This window comes from Ahaetulla prasina, chromosome 4, assembly GCF_028640845.1.
Source record: "Ahaetulla prasina isolate Xishuangbanna chromosome 4, ASM2864084v1, whole genome shotgun sequence".
In the NCBI taxonomy this organism is placed as follows: Eukaryota; Metazoa; Chordata; class Lepidosauria; order Squamata; family Colubridae; genus Ahaetulla; species Ahaetulla prasina.
The window spans coordinates 148,674,777-148,698,162 of record NC_080542.1 but is presented as its reverse complement, the minus strand read 5'-3'; the positions used below and the strand labels follow the sequence as shown (position 1 = coordinate 148,698,162).

The following is a 23,386-nucleotide window of genomic DNA, read 5'->3' as shown; positions in this document are numbered from 1 at the left end:
CAAAGCCTTTGGGGAGAGGAAGGGGGTCGGTCAGACACAGGTGGGTAAAATAGCCCCCGTTTGTTAACTTCACAGAAGAAGGAGGGTCATAAATCATGATTACAAAGCATGATATGATAGATAGGTAGATAGATAGATAGATAGATAGATAGATAGATAGATAGATAGATAGATAGATAGATAGATAGATAGATAGATAGGGGATTCTGGGGTTGGAAGTCCTCCCCCGTAAAAGCTTCCTGGCAGGGAGATTCTGGGAGTTGTAGTCCTCTCTTGTAAAAGTAATCTGGCAGGGGTATTTTGGGAGTTGAAATCCTCCTCTTTTATGATATACCTACTGGGGGATTCTGGGAGTTGAAGTCCTCCTCTCTTATAGTATACTACCTTGGCAGAGGTGGGTTTCAGCAGGTTCTGACCAGTTCTGGAGAACCAGTAGTAAAAATTCTGATTGGCCCCACCCTCATCTTTTATCTGCCTCCCAAGTCCCAGCTGATCAGGAGGAAATGGGGATTTTGCAGTAACCTTCCCCTAGAGTTGGGTGGGAAGGGAGATTTTACAGTATCGTTTCCTGCCACACCCACCAAGCCACACCCAAAGAACTGGCAGTAAAAAATTTTGAACCCACCACTGCACCTGGGGGACTATTCTGGGAGTTGTAGTCCACCCCTCCTAAAGTATCCTGGCAGGGGGATTCTGGGAGTTGTAGTCCACCCCTCCTAAAGTATCCTGGCAGGGGGATTCTGGGAGTTGTAGTCCAACCCTCCTAAAGTATCCTAGCAGGGGGATTCTGGGCGTTCAATTCCTCCCCTCTTAAAACTGCCTAGAATCTTAAGTGAGACATGTCCAATCCTAGGACCTTTCTTGCGAGGGTCGTTAAGCAAATCACTTGCAATTTTAATTGTTCCTTTATCCGTGTCTCCAGTTCTCTGTGTGGCCCCAAAGGAACGACACTGATGAACTCTGGAATTCCCTCTCGGCTCAGCGTCTTGAATTTTCACATCGGGGGATTGGGTTGGGATCAAAAGACGGGGAGATTTTATTATAAACAAAATTATAAACAAAAAATCCAGAAGTTATTGGTCCTCCATCACTGGAAGCTTTTAAAAAGAGATTTGACAGCTGTTTGTCAGGGATGGTATATAAGATCTCCTGTTCAAGCAGAGGGTTAGACTAAATGACCTCCAAGGTCCCTTCCAACTCTGTTATTCTGAGCAGGGGTTGTACCAGATGATCTCTGAGGTCCATTTCAACTCCTTTTTTCCTGCAAGGGCCTCCTGCTTGAGCAGGGCGTTGGAGTAGATGACCTCTAAGGTCCCCTCCAATTCTATAACTGTATAAGGGCCTCCTGCTCGAGCAGGGGGGGGTGGTTGGACTAGAGGACCTCCAAGGTCCCTTCCAGTTTGGTAATTCCGATGGCCAAAATACCCCCCCAGGTGCTCCATTGTCACAAGAGGACCGTTGTCAGTCAAGGACTGACACTCGGCAGCTTCCAAGCCCTTCCCACCCACCCAGCAAAGGACAGAGAGACGGAGCCTGGGTGCAGCAGGAGTGAATATTCCATTTATTGAGAGCATCCATGGTGTTGGTGTATCGGCTATGAACAATATACATATATATACAGAAGTGGTGGGGGGGGAGGAAACTGAGGCAGGGGGTGAGTGCTCTGGGCTGGGCGTCTCCCCACCGGACACTACATCGTCAGCTCCTGGAAGACAGAAGGGGAAGAAGAGAAGCGTCAGGTCTAGGAAGCAGGAAGGGGTGGAGTTCTCGCAGGCATTTCGCGACCCAGCTAGGCAACAATCATCAATGCTGGAGGAGGAAGAAGAAGAAGAACCATGGGGTCTTTGTCCTCTTTGAGCTGGGAGGTTTTATTGTAGACATCTCATGACCCTGCAGTGCTACCAGGGGGAGAGGTTTGGGAGGAGGAGGAGGAGGAAGAGGAGGAGGAGTGTGTGGGTTTTGGTTCTCTGAGCTGGGTGTTTTCTGTGCAGATGTCTCATGACACAGGTAGGGAACATCATCAGTGCTAGAAGGGACTACACACACACACACACACACAAATGGTCTTGGCATATTCGGGTCTTTTCTCGTGTAAGGTTGAGAGTATCTTGGTGACATTCCAACGAGGTCTCACTCATCATCTTCAGGCTGGTGCTTTCGGCTTTGTGCTTCTGTGAGCAAAGCGTGGTCGGAGCTGCCCTCTCTCTGTAAATACTGGTGGGGAGGTGGGGAGTGTTGCTGTGAGGGGGTTGGTTGGCTGTGTGGTTGTATCTTGATTGGGAGATGGAGTGGGTGTTTGCAGGTTGGTCGGCTGTTTCATAGCATCCTGTGTGGGTGTGGTCCTAGTCTTTTATTCCTGAACTTTGGTGTTGTGGCCTCTGAAGTTCTGTGATGTGATGTCTTGAGCAGATGGCTGTGATGCAGCATCCCAGGTTTTGGTTTGGCTCTGACTCCGAGGTCCTGTCATGTGTTCCTGGCGTGTGTCAACTTACTTTGTGTGGGGATCGGAGGGGGGCGCAGCAGCCAGTGGTGCCAGCATGGTCTGGCTTCTGATTGGTGGTTGTGTTTCATCTATGGGATGGGTTTGGGTTTGAATCTGGTGAGGATGATTGGTGGTGGCGTTGTGTGTTATCCTGGGTCTGGTGTCCTAGGGAGCCTTTGAGTTTTTTGTAGATTAGGACATCCAGAAAGGGGAGTTGGTTGTTAGCTTCTATTTCCATAGTGAATTGTATTTTGGGGTAGGCTGTTGAGATGTGTGAGGAAGTTGTCCAGTTTCTCCTTGTCCCATGTGGCCAAATTACAAAAGTGTCATCTATATATCTAAGCCAGAGTTTGGGTTTGAGTTCAGATTTATCTAAAGCGGTGGTTTCAAAGTATTCCATGTATAGGTTTGCGATGATGGGTGAGAGGGGTGATCTCATGGGTGCTCCTTCTATCTGTAGATGACGAGTGAGACCTCGTCAAACGCGCCAAGATACTCTCAACGTTACATGGGAAAAGACCTGAATATGCCAAGACCTACATATCTATACCTGTGAAAACCTACGAAAACATACATACATACATACATATATATATATTTTCTGAGGTTTTCGTGGGTGTTTGTATGTAGGTCTTTGGTTATTCGGGTTTTCTCCCACGTAAAATTGGAATTGTCTTGGCGACGTTTTGAAGTCTCATTCATCATCTTCAGGCTTCAGCCGTGCTTCTGGGACGTGCCGTGCTTCTGGGAGCAATGTGCAATCACACATTGCTCCCAGAAAAAGCAAAGCCTGAAGATAATGAATGAGCTCACGAAACGTCGCCAAGACACTTCCAATTTTATGTGGGAGAAAACCCGAATAACCAAAGACTTACATACAAATACCCGCGAAAATCTCAGAAAACAAATATATATATATATATATATATATGAATCCCAACCCAGCTCCCTTCTAGCACTGATGATGTCAGATAGTTGGGTCGAGAAATGTCTGCAAGGAAATGCAAACCAAGCTAAGAAAGCACAGTCCTACTCTTCCCCTTCCTCCTCCCCACTCCTGTTCCTCCCCCCCAAACCCCTGTCCCTTGTAGCATTGATGCTGTTCTCTAGTTATATTATTTAATATGTAACAATATAAATTATAAGAAATATACTATACTATACTATACTATACTATACTATACTATACTATACTATACTATACTATACTATACTATACTATACTATACAATACAATACAATACAATACAATACAATACTATACTACTGTGTTTCCTGGAAAATAAGACATCACCTGATAATAAGCCTGATCGAGATTTGGAGCTCATGAGCTAAAATAAGCTCCCCTCCAAAATATTTAAACACATGCGCAGCCGATCCGGTTAGGGAGACAGAGGAGGAAATCAGATAAGATGGCAAGAGGAGCCCCGTCTTGCTTCACGCGCCCCAAAATAGTAAGACCTCCCCAAAAATAAGGCCAAGCGCTTATTTCGGATTTCAAAAAAACATAAGTCAGGGCCTTATTTTCGGGGAAACACAGTATACTATAGTATACTAATTCGATATAATATAACAGAAGGTAAAGTGTTTTTCTACTTGCATTTTTTACCTGCTTTCGAACTGCTAGGTTGGTAGAAGCTGGGAGAGGTAACGGGAGCTCACTCTGTTACAGGGCACTAGGGATTCGAACCACTGAACTGCCAACCTTTCGATCGAGCCAGTGAGCCACCTTACATAATATAGTATATAATATAGTAATGTATTGTGTTCTATTCTATTCCCTCTCCCCCAGGGATGCTGCGACCGTCATAAATACGAGTCAGTTTCCAAGCGTCCGAGTTTTGATCTCGTGACCGCGGGAACACTGCATCGGTCATCAGTGGGGAAAACGGCCCTAAGGCCCTTTCTTCTGTGCCGTTCAAACTTGGGATGGTCATTAACTGAACCGTCATAAGTCGAGGATTGCCTGTATAAGACTGACAGGGAAGCTCTGGGAAGGAGCCTTGTGAATTCTCTCCCTCTCAACCAAACTCTCAAAACTTGCCGCTCTCTCCGTCCTCTGGAGTACAGCCCCTCCCTCCCTCCCTCCCTCCCTCCCCTCCCGGGAATCCAGGCCACCTTCCACCACAGCAGAGGAGGGACGGCTGCTGCTCTCAAACACTCACCATGATGGCGTTGACGATGTCATTGTTGTTGTGCCGGAGGGCTCGGACGGCTTTGGGGCGGGAGACGTTGGCGTGAGCTATGACCAATTCGATATCTTTTCCCTCCAGTCCCGTTTCGTCCACCTGGAAAGAGAGGGAGGGAAGGAGGGAGGAAATACAGAAATAGAGGCAGGCAGGAAAGAAGGAAGGAAGGAAGGGAGGGAGGGAGGGAGGGAGGGAAAAGGGAAAAAGGGGAAAGGGAAAAGGAAAAAAGAGAAAGAAGAAAGAAAAATAAAAAGAATGAAAAAAGATAAGAGAAAAAAAGACAGAAAGAAAGAAGGAAGGAAGCAAGGCAAACGGAGAAAGAAAAAGAAAAGAAAGAAAGAAAAAGAAAAGAAAGACAATAAAAAGGAGGAGAAGAAAGGAGATGGGGTGGGGGAGGAAGAGGAAGAGGTGGAAAAGAGAAAGAATATAAAGAAGAAAGAGAGCAAGAGAAAAAGAAGAAAGAAAGAAAGAAAGAAAGAAAGAAAAGAAAGAAAGAAAGAAAGAAAGAAAGAAAGAAAGAAAGAAAGAAAGAAGTAAGAAAGACCATCATGAAAGGTGGACTTCAAGAGGTGGATCCAAATCCCAAATCCCAGCTCAACCTCTGACTGACTTTGCAGCAAACCATCCTAATCAATATAACAATATAACAACAGAGTTGGAAGGGACCTTGGAGGCCTTCTAGTCCAACCCCCTGCCCAGGCAGGAAACCCTACACCATCTCAGTCAGATGGTTCTCCAACATTTTCTTAAAAATTTCCAGTGTTGGAGCATTCACAACTTCTGCAGGCAAGTCGTTCCACTTATTGATTGTTCTAACTGTCAGGAAATTTCTCCTTAGTGCTAAGTTGCTTCTTTCTTTGATCAGTTTCCACCCATTGTTTCTTGTTCTACCCTCAGGTGCTTTGGAGAATAGCTTGACTCCGTCTTCTTTGGGGCAGCCCCTGAGATATTGGAAGACTGCTATCATGTCTCCCCTAGTCCTTCTTTTCATTAAACTAGACATACCCAGTTCCTGCAATCATTCTTCATATGTTTTAGTCTCCAGTCCCCTAATCATCTTTGTTGCTCTTCTCTGCACTCTTTCTAGAGTCTCAGCATCATTTTTATATCGTGGTGACCAAAACTGGATGCAATATTCCAAGTGTGGCCTTACCAAGGCATTATAAAGTGGTACTAACACTTCACGTGATCTTGATTCTATCCCTCTGTTTATGCAGCCCAGAACTGTGTTGGCTTTTTTAGCAGCTGCTGCACACGGCTGGCTCATATCTAAATGGTTGTCCACTAGGACTCCAAGATCCCTCTCACAGGTACTACTATTGAGCAAGGTACCACATATCCGGTACCTGTGCATTTTGTTTTTCTGGCCTAAATGTAGAACCTTACTTTTTTCACTGTTGAATTTCATTTTGTTAGATAGCGCCCAATGTTCAAGTCTGTCAAGATCTTTCTGTAACTTGAGCCTATCTTCTGGAGTGTTGGCTATTCCTGCCAGCTTGGTGTCATCTGCAAATTTGATGAGTTTCCCATCTATCCCCTCGTCCAAGTCATTGATGAAGATGTTGAAGAGTACTGGGCCTAAAACAGAGCCTTGGGGTACTCCACTGCATACTTCCCTCCATGTGGATGTAGTTCCATTGAGGACTACACGTTGAGTGCGGTTGGTCAGCCAGTTACGGATCCATCCGGTGGTGGTGCTGTCTAACCCACATTTTTCTACTTTATCTAGTAGTAGGTTATGGTCTACTTTATCAAATGCTTTACTGAAGTCCAAGTAAATTATATCGACAGCATTCCTCTGGTCTACTAATTTTGTCATTTTGTCAAAGAATGCGATAAGATTAGTCTGGCATGATCTGTTTTTGACAAACCCTTGTTGGCTTTTGGTTATTACTTTGTTTGCTTCTAGGTGTTCGGTGATTCGTTGCTTGATTATCTTTTCCAGAATCTTCCTCGGTATTGTGGTCAGCTGATAGGTCTGTAGTTTCCTGGATCTGTTTTTTTCCCTTTTTTGAAGATGGGAACTACATCAGCTCTTTTCCAGTCCTCTGGCAGCTCCCCTGTGCTCCAGGATCTTTGAAAGATATAGTTCAGTGGTTCTGAGATCACGTCTGCCAGTTCCTTCAGAACCCTGGGGTGTAATCCATCCGGTCCTGGTGATTTGAACTCGTCTAGGGTAGACAGGTGTTCACTTACCATTTTCTTCCCTATTTTAACTTGTGTTTCTAATCTGTTTTTTGTAGTGCTGTTTTTGATAGGTTGGATTGTTTTTTCCTTTTGTGTAAAGACAGATGCAAAAAATGAGTTAAGTAGATCTGCTTTCTCCCTGTTGCTTGTCATCTTCTTGCCACTTTCTCCCAGCAATGGGCCAATTGTTTCCTTGACTTTTTTCTTGTTTTTAACATGTTGGAAGAAGCTTTTTTTGTTATTTTTTACTTTTGTCGCTAGCCTTTGTTCATTATGAGCCTTAGCTTTCCTTATCGATTACGATAATGATTTCCTTAATCATTATGGTAACAATGGAGTAAGGTTCCAGGAGACTTACCCCACCATGGGATGACTTCTCCAACACTTTATGGTGTCCCAGCAACCTGAAGTCCAAGCTTAGCATCTTCAGAAAGAACATGGAGCTGGCTTAAGAAGCTACCAAGAGATGGTCCCTCAAGAGGTTGAAATGGATTTGTGGCCTCAGAAACATCAGCACGAAGGACCCCCGATCCTCACATGAGGGACGATATGAAGTCTCCGATCTTGGGCAGAAGGTTGGACTGGATGTCCCTCTAAGCCCTGGCGATTTGGGGTCCTTCTATGTAGAACAGTCCCTTCACATCTGAGAGACACCTGACCACAGCATCAGGGTGAATAGCCTGCCTCCCGAGATGTCTACTCCCCTTGAACCTCTGAGGGGGACCTCTTAGGAGGACATCATGAAGGTTCTCATTCCTCTTGGGCTTCCCTCCTTTCCACCCCCACCTCCAGCTCAAGTCTGGAGAAGGTTGACATCTGGCTCTCCTTACCTCCTCCTCTTCCTCGCTCTCCTCCTTGATGGTGGGGGCTGAAGCTGCTTCGGTGATCAAGGACGAGTGCTCCACAGGAACTTTGAACTTCTCCGCCGCCTCTTGGTAGACCTGTTGGGAGAGGTTGCGTGATCCCCCATTGGAGATCTTTTGGACCAGCAGAGTCAATGGGGAAGCCGGATTCACTTAATGACCATTGTGACTCTCTTAACAACTGCAGTGATTGGCATAACATCTGAGGCAATGGTAGTCTCACTTCCCAATGGAAGTTTTGGGCTCAATGGTGGACGTAAGTTGAGGACTACCGGTGTTAAAAATACGAATGTCCCTCCAGTCAGTCAGTCAGCCTCTACCTCTCTCTCTCTCCCTCCCTCGCCTCCCTTCCCTTTCCCCCTTCCCTCCTTCCCTCTCACCCACCCTCCTTTCTTCTCTCTTCCTCCTTTTCTTTTTCCCTCTCTCTCGTTTTCACCTCTCCCCATCTCCTTCTGGCCTTCCTCCTCTCCTCCTCCTTCCTTCCTTTCCCCTTCCCTCCTTCCTTCCTTTCCCCTTCCTCCTTCCTCTCACCCACCCTCCTTCCTTCTCTTCCTCCTTTCTTTTCCCTCTCTCTCGTTTTCCCCTCTCCCCATCTTTTTCTGGCCTTCCCTCCCTCTCCTCCTTTTTCCTCTCCCTCTCCTTCCCTCCTTCCTTCCTTCTCTGCCTATCCTTCCCTCCCTTTCTCTCTCAGTCCTTCCTTTCTCTACTCCCTACCAAAATAATCTGGAACTGAACACACTCAAAACCGTAGAAATGGTGGTAGACTTTAGGAGAAACCCTTCCATACTTCCACCTCTCACAATACTAGACAACACAGTATCAACAGTAGAAACCTTTAAATTTCTAGGTTCTATCATATCGCAAGATCTAAAATGGACAGCTAACATCAAAAACATCATTAAAAAAGGACAACAAAGAATGTTCTTTCTGCGCCAACTCAGTAAGCTCAAACTGCCCAAGGAGCTGCTGATTCAGTTCTATAGAGGAATTATTGAGTTTGTCATTTGCACCTCTATAACTGTCTGGTTCGGTTCTGCAACCCAACAAGAAAAACACAGACTTCAGAGGATAATTAGAACTGCAGAAAAAATAATTGCTACCAACCTGCCTTCCATTGAGGACCTGTATACTGCACGAATCAAGAAGAGGGCCGTGAAAATATTTACAGACCCCTCGCATCCTGGACATAAACTGTTTCAACTCCTACCCTCAAAACGACGCTATAGAGCACTGCACACCAGAACAAATAGACACAAGAACAGTTTTTTCCCGAAGGCCATCACTCTGCTACACAAATAATTCCCTCAACACTGTCAGACTATTTACTGAATCTGCACTACTATTAATCTTTTCATCGTTCCCATCACCAATCTCTTTCCATTTATGACTGTATGACTGTAACTTTGTTACTGGCAATCCTTATGATTTATATTGATATATTGACCATCAATTGTGTTGTAAATGTTGTACCTTGATGGAGGTATCTTTTCTTTTATGTACACTGAGAGCATATGCACCAAGACAAATTCCTTGTGTGTCCAATCACACTTGGCCAATAAAAAATTCTATTCTATTCTATTTATTTTATTTATTTATTTTATTCGATTTTTATACCGCCCTTCTCCCGAAGGACTCAGGGCGGTGTACATCCAAATAAAAAATCAACAATATACACTTTAAAAACAAAACTAAAACAAAACATATTACAAAATGGCCAGAATTTAAAACAATTTAAAATACTAAAATATAAATAACCCCAGTTAAAATTAATAAAACTTCTAAGCCACTCCCGCTTGAATAAATAAGTTTTCAGCTCACGGCGAAAAGTCCGAAGATCAGGCACTTGACGTAAACCAGGGGGAAGTTCATTCCAAAGCGTAGGAGCTCCAACAGAGAAGGCCCTACCCCTGGGGGCCGCCAGCCGACATTGTCTGGTGGATGGCACCCTGAGAAGGCCCTCTCTGTGAGAGCGTACGGGTCGGTGGGAGGCATGAGGTAACAGCAGGCGGTCCCGTAAGTACCCGGGCCCTAAGCCATGGAGCGCTTTAAAGGTGGTAACCAAAATCTTTTTTTTTTTTTTTTTATAAAAAAGTTTTATTTTTACAATCTTATCAAATAATTCATCCAATGTACAGTTATATACAATTAGTCGGGCTTGCCCAGTCACCACCCCCCTTTTTAACCTTCTTCCCTCTTCTACCTTCTTTTACTTTCCAAACCTTCCTCTCCTTCTCTTATCTACCTCCTCTCCTCCCTCCACCCTCCACTCTTCTCCCTCTTCTACCCCTCTTCCTTCCTCTTCTCCTCTTTCCTACCTCCTACTCTCTCTTTTTTCCCTCCCCACCGTTCTAAAATGGCAACTGGTCAGACCCGACCCTACATTAATTATATTTATACATCTTCAATAATCCCTGTACATTAACCATCACTCCATCACTAACCTCAACAATTCCTTCCTTTACCCCCACCCCGACTTCCCAGAACAAAATGCAGGGTATCAAAACTAACAATCATAATCTAAAATAATTCCTAAATTATAATCTCCAGTCTCTCCACGCTTATTCACACTCTCAATTCCCCTCTCCTTCAAAAATATAAAAATAAGTTTAATATGTTGATGGCAGATCAAGTAGCAATTAATTTACAATATGTAAAACATAATACGTTTAATAATGCCAATAAGCCAGGAAGATGGCTTGCCTATTTAATAAGGAAAAAACAGAAATCACGAACGATTGATAAAATAGAATATAGGGGTAAGGAAGTTTATCAAAAGAACTTGATTAAAAAAGCATTTTTAGAGTATTATAGTAAGTTATATTCTAGGGATATGGTTGATGGTAACCAAAATCTTAAAGCGCACCCGAAAGACCACAGGAAGCCAGTGCAAACTGCGCAGGATTGGTGTTACATGGGAACAACGAGTTGCTCCCACTATTATCCACGCAGCTGCATTCTGGACTAGCTGCAGCCTCCGGGTGCACTTCAAGGGCAGCCCCATGTAGAGAGCATTGCAATAGTCCAAATGGGAAGTGACAAGAGCGTGAGTGACCGTGCATTCTATTCTATTCTATTCTATTCTATTCTATTCTATTCTATTCTATTCTATTCTATTCTATTCTATTCTATTCTATACTATTCTATCCTTTATGCTTTTCTCCCTCTTCGCTCCCTCTTTCCCCCCTTCCTTCCTTTTCTTCCTACCTTTTCTCGTTCCTCCTTCCTTCCTTCCTTCCACCCATCCACCTATCTCTCCTCCCTCCCTCCCTCCCTCCCTCCCTCCCTCTTCAGTCACCCACAGACTTCTCCCCTCCCCCAGGATCCCAGATTCCCACAGCTCCTCTTCCCTCTTCCCAGATCACCTTGACTTCGCCAAAGACAATGTAGGTGTCGGAAGCTGGACGTTTGAAGACATCCGGGTTGTTGATGATCAGTAGGGTATTCTTCGATTTACGGAGGGTTACCATGGTCACATTGTGGATCTGCTGCAGACCCAGCTTGGACATGGCCTGAGGGTAAAGAAGAAGACCACACACAGCCCTTTGGCACTATGTTGATGGGCTCGCAACCACACCACGAAGAGAGGAACTCACAACACCCTCAAAAGCCACAGAAGAAAGCTAAGGAGGCCTCTTGTAGGTCAACCAAAGAGCTGGTTGAAGAATAAGGAGAAGGAGGAACCTTCTCCCACCCAATGCTACAGTTGAGGTCCTGTAGACCAACCCCTTGCTTCCATGGAAGGCCATCTTGAGGTGCGGTCTTCTTCAAGACATGGTGGACCATGAACTGTGGAAAGTTCTGGAGACCACAAGATGTTTCTGGTAGGAACCATGCAGAAGTCTTCTTCTGACCTCTTGAGAGAACTTAACTTCTCTAGTGCGATGGGAGACCTCAGGCCAGAACCAAAGAAAGGGCAAGAGAGATATTTAGACCCCCAAAATTGGAGTTCTTCCAAGGCGCTCTGTGGCGTCTGGCAATATGTTGGCAGATGCCTACTACAATGAGTGGAAGACTTTCACCTTGCCAACCCTTTGAGGTAGACCAGATCAGGAAACTAACAAACTCCAGACAAACACTCTTAATAAAGGTGGTGAGTTCTAGTGTCACCTTAGGCACAAAAGAGAGTTGCGTGGCTTTGAGCCAAAGGGTGGAAGAATGAAGGGAAGGAAGGAGGGAGGGAGGGAGGGGAAGGAAGGATGGAGGGGTAGAGGAGGGAAGGAGGGAGAGAAGGAAGGAAGGAAGGGGAATGGGGGATGGGAAGGAAGGGGGAGAGGAGGGAGGGAAGGAAGGAAAGAATGAAGGGAGGGAGGAAGGAAGGGAGGAAGGAAGGGAGGGAGGGAGGGAGGGAGGAAGTAAGTATGGAAGGAAGGAAGGAAGGGGGAGAGAAGGGAGGGAGGGAATAACCTTTCGAGCTTTCTTCTCACTCCGGCTTAGTTTGGGACTCCTAATGGACTCTTCGCCAGTCCCCAGGGCATAAGTCAGCTGTGTCTGAAAGAAACAAATCCATTTACTCATCCCTTACTACTAAGCGGATCCCTTTGGCTGAAAGAGGGCTTTTACGCTCTCTCCAGAATGGCCCATCAACTTCTCTTTACCTTCCTGGAAAGGTCCTTAGCTGGCCTCGCTTAATGTCCAAGATCATTTTTGAAAAGGTCTTTTGTTTATTTATTTTATTGAGCATCTTCCCATCAACCCTCCCGTCTTCGCAATTGTGGGTCGGGTTGATGCTGAACCAATCACCAGGCGACAGCGAGTTCTAGTCCCACCTTAGGCAGGAAAGCCAGCTGGGTGACTATGAGCCTCTCTCTCTCTCTCAGCCCAGCCCACCTGAAATGTGACTGACTAGGGAATTCTGGGAATTGAAGTCCACCCATTCTGGTCTGCGAGGGCCACACCTGCACCGCCTGAGCTGTCCGTGGTACTGGAAAGATCGGCTCTTCCCATTCCGGTAGCGAGCTTTCATAGCTTTCAGAATCGTTGGAAGATCCTGCAAAAAGATATTTTAGGGTATTCTATCCGAGGTCTCCGTTAGCAATGCTCCGTCCTCAACTTACAATAGCAACTGAGCCCCAGATTGCCGTTGTTAAGTGAGACATTGTGAGCTTTGCCCCCATCTTATCCCCTTTCATTCCACAAGTCTTAATGGAAGCACTGCAGGTGTTATGAGAGTCATAGAATCCTCGGGCTGGAAGGTACTTCCAGTCAAACCCCCTGCCCCCAGTCACATGTCATGGCCATTTAGCCCTTGGAACTTCATTCCACCAGCCACAGCGAAGCCCCATGCTAAGAGAAGCGTGCATTGGGCCAACTCCACCCAACATCTTCCTACCTTGTATGAGCGGTCATACTTTAAGGACTCACTGTACACCTTTGATGTACACAGACCTAACATTTATCCCCAATGTTACAGCTAGTCCTCGACTTACGATCACAATTGCGTCTCTTTCCGTTGCTATGCGAGAGAGTTGTTAAGTGAATTTGGTCCCATTTTACAACCTTCCCTGCCCTATTAAGAGAACCATTGCGGTTGTTCAGTGAGCAACGCGGTCGTTAAGGAGATCCAGTTTCGGCATTGCCGGAAGGTCGCAAAAGGGGATCGTGTGACCTGCGGGACGCTGCGACCATCATAAATATGAACCAATTTTAATCACGTGACTACAGGGTCGTATGAGAATCGATCCCAAAGTCGCTTCAGTCATTGAACAAACAGTCGTAAGTCAAGAACTATCCGTAATTGTTGAATGGGAAGAAAACGGGAAATCTTACCTTCCGCCGGAGGTTTACGAGTTACACTCCAGTTCTTCAGTTCGGCTCCTTCCTCCCCATCTGGGTGGAACACAGGAGATTCTTGGGGCAACGACGCCGAGGCATCGAGAAGGGCCCCGTTGTTCTCTGCAAGGATGTTCCCTGGGGTGTGGCTCAGCGCCAGGAGAGACTGAGAGTCGAGTTTTTCCTCAGAAAACGCCACCATAGCACGGTCCTCATTGTTGCTCTGGTCAAGAGACGAGGCTTCCTCCAGTTCGTCTTCTGACTCCAGACAGACAGCGACATTGTCCTGGGTTGTCTCGGAATCTGCTCGAGAGAGAGAGAGAGAAAGAGGAGAGAGAAAGAGAAAGAAATGGCTTTTGTTCACACTTGTAGGAACCAACCTGCGTGATTTTCCCCATGATTCTTGGAAAATGTGATACAAGCCTCGACTTACGACTGTTCCTTTAGTGACCAACACTGCAAAGGGCTTGACAAAAAGGAACTGTTTGTGGAATCCCCATGTTCAAAATTCAGATGCTATTTGTGATGGGTGCAGGTAAATAGAAAGAAACGGATGGATAAACAGAGGGATGGATGGATGGAAGGAAAGAAGAGAGAGAGATGGCTGGATATTAATTTATATTATTAAAGTGATCAGACTTTTTAAAATCCTGATTTATTTTTTTAATTGAAAAATTTTTTACAAACAAAAGCTTCCCCCTCCCTTCTCCCCTCCCCCCTCTACCCCTCCTCCCCCCTCCCTTCAAAAAACCCCTCCCCCCTCCCTCCCCCCCCTCGACTTCCCAGAACAAACACAAGGTATAGTTTAAAAATAAAACAAACATATGCTAAAAATTTTCCCTCCTAACTCATTTATACTCCTGAAATTCTCATCAAATCCTAACCTCCCCCATAGCAATCAGAAATAATACATCCTAATCATTCAAAGGCAGTCTGATATCTCTTAGTCTGATATCTATTTTGGATAAAGTCAATCCATTTTTTCCATTCATTTAATATCTTTCTTGCGTATTGTCTTTCAAAAAGGCTGAGATTTTTGCCATCTCAGCCAAATTAGCAACTTTCAATATCCATTCTTCTATTGTAGGTAACTCTTTTTTCTTCCAGTATTGTCCTATCAGTAGTCTTGCCGCTGTTACTAAATTTAAAATCAATTTAGTCCCAATTACTGTACAGTCTGTGATAATTCCCAGTAAAAAAAATTGTGTTAGGAACTTTTTCTTCTTTTTCAAAACATTTTGTATAATCCACCAAATTCTTATCCAAAAAGCCTTAATGTTCTTGCAAGTCCACCAAATATGAAAATATGTAGCATCATCACAATTACATCTCCAACATTTTGCTTGCATATCTGGATACATACACGATAGTTTCTTAGGATCTAAATGCCATCTATAAAACATTTTGTAAAAATTTTCCCTTAAATTCTGTGTCTACGTAAATTTAACATTTCTAAGCCCAATTTTTTCCCAAGTTTCCAACAATATTGGCTCCTGAAAATTTTGTGCCCACTTTATCATACAGTCCTTTACCAAATCCCCTTCAGAATCTATTTCAAGTAACACATTATACAATCTCTTTATATGTTCCTGAGACTGGTTTCTAATTTGCTTTACCAAATTTTCCTCATTCTGCACTATACCAATTTTCTGATCTTTATTTATTTATTTATTTATTTATTCATACTTTTATACCGCCCTATCTCCCTAGGGACTCAGGGCGGTGTACAGCCATATAAAAACACATAAATATACAAAGTAAAAACATTCATCTAAAAAACTTATTATATAGGCCAAAATGTAAAATAGACATATAAACAATAAAACCCAATTTAAAACCAAATCTAAAATTTAGACATTTAAAATTTTAAAAAAATCTAGTCCAGTCCTGCGCAAATGAATAGATGTGTCTTGAGCTCGCGGCAAAAGGTCTGAAGGTCAGGAAGTTGACGAAGTCCTGGGGGAAGCTCGTTCCAGAGGGTGGGAGCCCCCACAGAAAAGGCCCTTCCCCTGGGCGTCGCCAGTCGGCACTGCCTGGCCGACGGCACCCTGAAGAGTCCCTCCCTGTGAGAGCGCACGGGCCGGTGGGAGGCATTTGGTGGCAGTAGACGGTCCCGTAAATAACCCGGACCTATGCCATGGAGCGCTTTGAAGATCATTACCAAAACCTTGAAGCGCACCCGGAAAACCACAGGCAGCCAGTGCAGTCTGCGGAGGAGAGGTGTTACATGGGAGCCACGAGGAGCTCCCTCTATCACCCGCGCAGCCGCATTCTGAACTACCTGGAGTCTCCGGGTGCTCCTCAAGGGGAGCCCCATGTAGAGAGCATTGCAGTAGTCCAGGCGAGATGTCACGAGAGCATGAGTGACCATGCATAAGGCATCCCGGTCCAGAAAGGGACGCAACTGGCGAACCAGGCGGACCTGGTGAAAGGCTCTCCTGAAAACGGCCGTCAAGTGGTCTTCAAAAGACAGCCGTCCATCCAGGAGAACACCCAAGTTGTGTACCCTCTCCATTGGGGCCAATGACTCGCCCCCAACAGTCAGCCGGCATCCACAGCCACTCCGTCTTGGAGGGATTGAGCTTGAGCCTGTTTCTCTTCCTTCCATCTAGCACGTAATTGCCCATATTGAAACCAAGTATAATTTTTCCCTTCTTCTTTTAATACGTGCAGAGATTTTAATTGCAAACTACCTCTTTCAGTATACAAAAGATCTTTATATGTAATCATTTCCTCTTTCTGTTCTATATTTATATTCTCTATTGTATGTCTGGGACTTGCCCACATAGGAACCTTATAATTTAGTTGTAAGAGTATTTTTTCCAGACACGCAAGAGAGCAGTTCTTAACACGTGATTTTTAAAGTCTTATCCACTTTTTAAAGTCTTATCCATTTTTTTGTCGTAGATTAAATATGCATGCCATCCATATAGTAAATCATAACCTTCTATATTCAGGATTCTTTCCTCTGTTAGATTAAACCAGTGCTTCTCAATTATTTTCTGTCATGACCCCCTAGGAAGAAGAAAACATTTTTCGCGCCCCCCCCGCGCGACTGTAAACACGGGGCTTAGCTTGTTATGACAGTGTTCGAGGTCAAACGCGCCCCCCTTTATGGAGCCTCGCGCCCCCCCTGGGGGGCCCACCCCACTATTTGAGAAGCACTGGATTAAACCAATCACTTATTGCAGAGAGAGCAGCTGCTTCATAATATAATTTAAAATTGGGCATTTTTAAGCCTCCTCTTTCCCGTGAGTCTTGAATTATTTTCATTTTAACCCTCGCTTTTTTACCTTCCCATATAAATTTATTAATTCCAGTCTGCCATTCCTCCAAATTTTTATCTTTCTTAATTATTGGTATCATCTGAAACAGGAATAAAAATCTAGGTAAAACATTCATTTTAATAGCAGCTATTCTCCCCAGCAGCGATAACTGCAATTTTTTCCAAACAGTCAACTCCTTCTGAACTTTTTGCCATAACACCTCAAAATTATTCTTGTACAATTTCACATTTGATGGGGTAATATAAACCCCTAAATATTTAACCTTTTTTACAATTTAAAATCCTGTTATTTCCTCTAATTTTTCTTTCTGTTGTCTGGTCATATTTTTTATTATCACTTTTGTTTTATTCTGATTTACCTTAAACCCTGAAACCTTTCCATATCGATCAATTATTTCCAACAGAGATACACTTGAATTTATAGGATTTGTTAGAGTAATCACCAAGTCATCTGGAAAGGCTCTCACTTTATATTCATGTTGTCTAACTTTAATTCCCTCTGTCTCCTTTGATTCTCGTATTTTATCCAACAATGGCTCCAGGGTTAGAATAAACAATAATGGTGATAAAGGACATCCCTGTCTTGTTCCTTTCGCAATCTTAAAGGCTTCTGTTAAATTACCATTAATTATTATCTGGGCTGTTTGCTCTCCATAAATCGCTCTAATTATTCTCACAAAACAATCTCCAAATTGCATTTTGTCTATTAATTTAAATAAAAATTCCCAATGCAATCGATCAAAAGCTTTCTCTGCATCCAAAAACATAAATGCTGCTGGAATAAAATTTTTCTTTTCTAAATTTATTTATTTATTTATTTATTTATTTATTCGATTTTTTATACCGCCCTTCTCCCGAAGGACTCAGGGCGGTGTACAGCCAAAAATAAAAACAAACAATACAATATACAATTTAAAATACAAATTAAAAAACTTATTTTATAATTGGCCTAAAAAACTTTAAAATATATAAAACTAAAACCCCATTAAAATTAATAATAGATAATTTAAAATCAATAAAATTTAAGCCAGCCCCGCGCGAATGAAAAGATGTGTCTTCAGTTCGCAGCGGAAGGTCCGAAGGTCAGGTATTTGGCGTAAACCCGGGGGAAGCTTGTTCCAGAGTGTGGGAGCCCCCACAGAGAAGGACCTTCCCCTGGGGGCCGCCAGCCGACATTGCTTGGCGGACGGCACCCTGAGAAGTCCCTCTCTGTGAGAGCGTTCGGGTCGGTGGGAGGCATGCGGTAACAGCAGGCGGTCCCGTAAGTACCCAGGCCCTAAGCCATGGAGCGCTTTAAAGGTAGTGACCAAAACCTTAAAGTGCACTCGAAAGGCCACAGGTAGCCAGTGCAGTCTGCGCAGGAGCGGTGTTACATGGGAGCTACGCGTAGCTCCCTCTATCACCCGCGCAGCTGCATTCTGGACTAAGTGAAGCCTCCGAGTGCACCTCAAGGGGAGCCCCATGTAGAGAGCATTACAATAATCCAAGCAAGAGGTAACGAGCGCATGAGTGACTGTGCACAAGGCATCCCGATCAAGGAAGGGGCGCAACTGCCGAACCAGGCGAACCTGGTGGAAGGCCCTCCTGGAGACGGCCGTCAAATGATCTTCAAACGACAGCCGTTCATCCAGGAGGACACTTAAGTTGCGCACCCTATCCTTTGGGGCCAATAACTCGCCTCCAAATATTCCAATAAATTTAAAATCTGTCTAACATTATTCCTCATCTGTCTCCCTTTTATAAATCCCGATTGATCAGTGTGAATTCTTCCTTGTAAAACTAACATTACTCTGTTTGCTATTATTTTAACAAAAATCTTGTAATCATTATTTAAAAGTGAGATTGGCCTGTAATTCCCAGATTTAGAGCAATCCTGTTCCTCTTTTGGTATCAATGAAATAAAAGAAGTTCTCCATGATGGGGGAATTCCTCCTCCTAATTGTACCTGAGTGAATAATTCCTTAAGTGGACCTAGCATCTCATCCTGTAAATTCCTATAATAACTTGCTGTAATCCCATCCGTACCAGTATAAAGTCCTGATTTCTTATTTTTCTAAGTAATTAAAGGAAGCAAACAGGCATATAATATTCCTTTATTCTCCTATTTTCCTCCACAACAACCCAACCACCCAATTTTTCACCCAAGAAAGTTAAGAAACCCTGATCTACTAACTAAGCCACCATCAGCCAGGGTTGGCCACACATTAAGCCAGCCTCCCCCAGCTCTGACACCCTCCAGATGGTCAGCTTGCTAGTGCAAAGAACTCTGGGAATTGAGTTCCATCCCCCTCTATAGACACACCCCGAGGTGTGGGTTGTTGTGGGTGTCTTTGCAACAAACCATCATTTACACTCCAAGAATGAACTCTGTGCAACAGGCTGCTGTCAGGGTTCCAAGTAACAGCCCCAAGGAAAGGAAACTCCGAGGCTTGAAGTTCCTCAGAGCACAGCTGGGAGACCCGGAATCTTTCCCACCCCTCCCCCACCCGTCCAATCAGGTCCAGTCCGGAACGGAAGATCTCTTCGCCTTCTCCTCCGCACAGCTGCAGGGCCCCTTGGCCTTGACTTCCTAGAAGGAATTGGGTTTTAGCTAAGGGTCTTCTCCACTCTGTCCTAGCCCCCCTCCCAACGCCCCACAGGAGGCTCCTGCCAGGCCTGGAGCCTGAAGGCACCAAGGTAGAAAGATGGCTTCCAGGTCTGACAGCTGCAACGGGACCATCAACCAGCTTTGACAATGATTATGAACTTGGTTTCCGTTCCATTCCCGATTTGGTCTCCTGATAGGAATGGCGAGTGTTTCTCACATCCATTGTGCAGTTACACAAAGGCAGTCAGGCCTTCCAACTCAAGCCCACCCAAGCCTACTCAATGCAACTAATACTGACTCTATCCAGCCCTACTCTACCCATTCCTTCTTTACCCAACTCAATCCTAATAAACTCTACCCCAGGATAAGTCAACCCAACCCTAATCAATGCAATTCAGCCTTACTCAACTCAGTTTTATTCTATCTACCTAATTTCACCCAATCCTATTCCATTCAACTCAATCCTACTGTACCCAACCTTAGTCTAACCATTCCTAATCTATCCAACTCAACCCAACCCTAATCAATGCAATTCAACCTTACTCAAAAAAACTATTACCTGCTCAACTCAACCCTACTCAATTCAACTCTACTCTACCCATTCCCATTCTACCCAACTCAATCCTGCTGAACTCTACCCAACCCAACACAGCTCAACTCCACTCAACGCAATTCTATTCAGCTCAACTTAGCCCTGCTCAACTCTAGTCTATCAAACCCAGACCTTCTCAACAGGCAGCGTCCTTCTTTAATCCAGCAAACCCCCTTGCCCCACACTCCACCACCCATCATGGCCAACCGCCATGGCCCAGACTCCACCACCTATCATCCTCAGCTTGGAGAAAGCACCCCTGACCCACCCCACAGATCCCCCCTGCAAACCCCACATGCACTCCCCACCCACCCAAAATACTCTCACCCCAGGGGGTCCAGTTACCTGCTTTCCCATTCTTGAATAGGCTTAGAATGGAGCCCATAGTAAATGCAATGGCCAGGCGGTGGCTTCCTTTACACCAGAAAGCTTTTGAGTAACCCTATCTCTGACCCTTCCAGCCCCTCCTCCTTTAATGAGGGGAGGGTTGAGTGGAAAGAGGGAGGGGTCACAAGATCTCTGTCTCTGTGCTTAAAGAGACGGTGTCCTTTTTGAACAGTAAGCCTCTCCCCAAAATCACTGGTGGGGTGGGGTCCTAGTAAGTGGGAGTAGCCCTGCTCACCCCAAAGCCTTTGGGGAGAGGAAGAAGATTGGCCATCATGTCAGGGGGATTCTAAGAGTTGTAGACCTCCCCTCTTAAAGCATTCTGTCAGGGGGATTCTGGGAGCTGTAGTCTTTCTCCTTAAAAGTATCCTGGCTGGTGGAATCTGGGACTTGTAGTCCAGCCCTCTTACAGTATCCTGGGAGGCGGATTCTGGGAGTTGTAGTCCTGCCCTCTTAGAGCATCGTGGCAGGAGGATTTTGGGAGTTGTAGTCCTCCCCTATTGCAGTATCCTGGCAGGGGATTCTGGGAGTGTTTGTCCTTCCTTGTAAAACTAGTGTGTCAGGGGGATTCTGGGAGTTGTAGTCTTCCAATCTTACAGTATCCTGGCAGGGTGATTCTGGGAGTTGTAGTCCTCCCCTCTTAAAACTGTCTAGAATCTTAAGTGAGACATGTCCAATCCTAGGACCTTTCTTGCAAGGGTCATTAAGTGAATCACCTGCAATTTTAATTGTTCCTTTATCCGTGTCTCCAGTTCTCTGCGCGGCGCCAAAGGGAGAACACTGATGAACTCTGGAATTCCCTCTCGGCTCAGCGTCTTGAATTTTCACACCGAGAGGGAAGGGGGTGAAAGACGGTGAGATTTTATTATAAACAAAATTATAAACAAAAAATCCAGAAGTTATTGGTCCTCCATCATTGGAAGGTTTTATAAAGAGATTTGACAGTATCAGACCAAAAAGTATCAAATAGTAGGGATTGTATTGTATTTGGGTATTAGTTTAAAAGGGGAATGGGGAAGGGATCCATGGGGGAGAAGGGATTATGGGGTATGGTTTTTGTAGTATTTTAGCGTAGGTTTGTTAGATGTTATACCCTGTATTTTGCTCTGGGAAGTCTCTGGGGGGGAGGGGGGAGGGGGAGGGGGAGGGAGGAGGGTGAAGAGGGAGAATTTTTTTTAAAACTTGTTTGTTGTAAAACTTTTTCAATTAAAAAAAAAAGAAGAGATTTGACAGCTGTTTTTCAGGGATGGTATATAAGTTCTCCTGTTCAATCAGGGGGTTGGGCTAGAGGACCTCCAAGGTCCCTTCCAACTCTGTTATTCTGAGGGTCCAAATACCCACCCAGGTGCTCCATTGTCACAAGAGGACAAATCACAGACCCCAAAAAATACAAGCAGTCCTTTCCTTACGACCACAACTGACCCCAGAATTTCTGTCGTTAAGTGAGACATGGGTTAAGTGAGTTTGGCCCCATTTTACGACTTATGCTGCCGCTGTCGTTACACGAATCCCGGCCACCTTAAGCTACTCACCAGGTGGTTAGGTGAAAACGCCTCCTGCTTGTGTCAGAAGGTCGCAAATGGGGGAATCACATGACCTTGGGACATTGCCACCGTCGTAAGTACGGGACAGTGGCCAAGCCTCCCAGTTTCGATCATGAGAAATGTTTGGCATTTTTCAATGCCGTCATAACCCCAAACGCCCAGGAAGCGAAATGTTGTGGGTCTAATTTGGCTACGTCGAAGTCCCATTTTGGGGGACCATCGTCACTTTCAGAATGGTCGTTAAACGGACCATTGTAAGTCAAGGACTGACACTTGGCAGCTTCCAAGCCCCCCCGCCCCCCCCAAGCAAAGGACAGAGAGACGGAGCCTGAGTACAGCAGGAGTGAATATTCCATTTATTACGCCTGAGAACATCATTGGGATAGACGACCCAGGGAGGAAAGACAAGGACTAACAGGTATATGGGCTACGGGGAACCGGCCATATATGCAGATGTGGGGGGGTGGAAACTGAGGCAGGGGGTGGGTGCTCTGGGCTGGGCGTCTCCCCACCGGACACGACATCATCGTCAGCTCCTGGAAGACAGAAGGGGAAGAAGAGAAGCATCAGGTCTAGGAAGCGGGGAGGGAGTTCTCGCAGGCCTTTCGCGACCCAGCTAGGCAACATCATCAATGCTGGAAGGAAGGAGGGGGAGGAGGAAGAGGAAGAAGAACCGTGGGGTGTTTGTCCTCTCTGAGCTGGGAGATTTTATTGCAGACCCAACTAGGGAACATTTATTTATTTATTTATTTATCGTATTTATATACCGCCCTATCTCCCTAGGGACTCAGGGCGGTTCACAGGCAGATAAAAAAGTACAAATAAATACAAAATAAAATAACAATTAAAAAACTTATTCTACACAGCCGAATAATTAAAAAAGAGCAATATAAATAATAAAACCCATTAAAACCAATATAAAGTTAAAATCTAGTCCAGTCCTGCGCAGATGAATAAATATCTTTTAAGCTCGCGGCGGAAGGTTCGGAGATCCGGAAGTTGGCGAAGTCCTGGGGGGAGTTCGTTCCAGAGGGTGGGAGCCCCCACAGAGAAGGCCCTACCCCTGGGTGTCGCCAAACGACACTGTCTAGCAGACGGCACCCTGAGGAGTCCCTCTCTGTGAGAGCGCACGGGTCGGTGAGAGGTATTCGGTAGCAGCAGGCGGTCCCGTAAATAGCCCGGCCCTATGCCATGGAGCGCTTTAAAGATAGTTACCAAAACCTTGAAGCGCACCCGGAAGGCCACAGGTAGCCAGTGCAGTCTGCGCAGGAGAGGTGTCACATGGGAGCCACAAGGGGCTCCCTCTATCACCCGCGCAGCCGCATTCTGAACTAACTGAAGCCTCCGGATGCCCTTCAAGGGGAGCCCCATGTAGAGAGCATTGCAGTAATCCAGACGAGACGTCACGAGGGCGTGAGTGACCGTGCATAGGGCATCCCGGTCTAGAAAGGGGCGCAACTGGCGGACCAGCCGAACCTGGTAAAAAGCTCTCCTGGAACGGCA

At 45.2% G+C, this 23,386-nt stretch overlaps 1 protein-coding gene across 1 annotated transcript; it reads right to left on the bottom strand.

The window, feature by feature from the left end:
• Window positions 1–1,690: 1,690 nt before the first annotated feature.
• On the bottom strand, window positions 1,691–22,239 carry LOC131198291 (nascent polypeptide-associated complex subunit alpha-like). The gene is made up of 7 exons (XM_058182778.1): window positions 22,134–22,239; window positions 12,617–12,708; window positions 12,126–12,209; window positions 11,084–11,230; window positions 7,689–7,835; window positions 4,648–4,770; window positions 1,691–1,705 (listed from the first exon to the last, which is right to left on the bottom strand). Exons 1-7 carry the CDS (start codon window positions 22,237–22,239, stop codon window positions 1,691–1,693), a joined length of 714 nt encoding a protein of 237 aa, XP_058038761.1.
• Between the last annotated feature and the right edge of the window lie 1,147 nt (window positions 22,240–23,386).

Bases quoted from the DNA above. Each gene is read 5' to 3' on its own strand.
- LOC131198291 (XM_058182778.1), bottom strand. From the start codon at position 22,239: ATGGAATATTCACTCCTGCTGTACTCAGGCTCCGTCTCTCTGTCCTTT. The intron at 12,709-22,133 runs GTCCGTTTAACG...ATCTTTTTGCAG, and splicing joins TCAGTCCTTGACTTACAATG to GATCTTCCAACGATTCTGAA. The intron at 11,231-12,125 runs GTTATTCCCTCC...CTTTACCCTCAG, and splicing joins GTGAGAAGAAAGCTCGAAAG to GCCATGTCCAAGCTGGGTCT.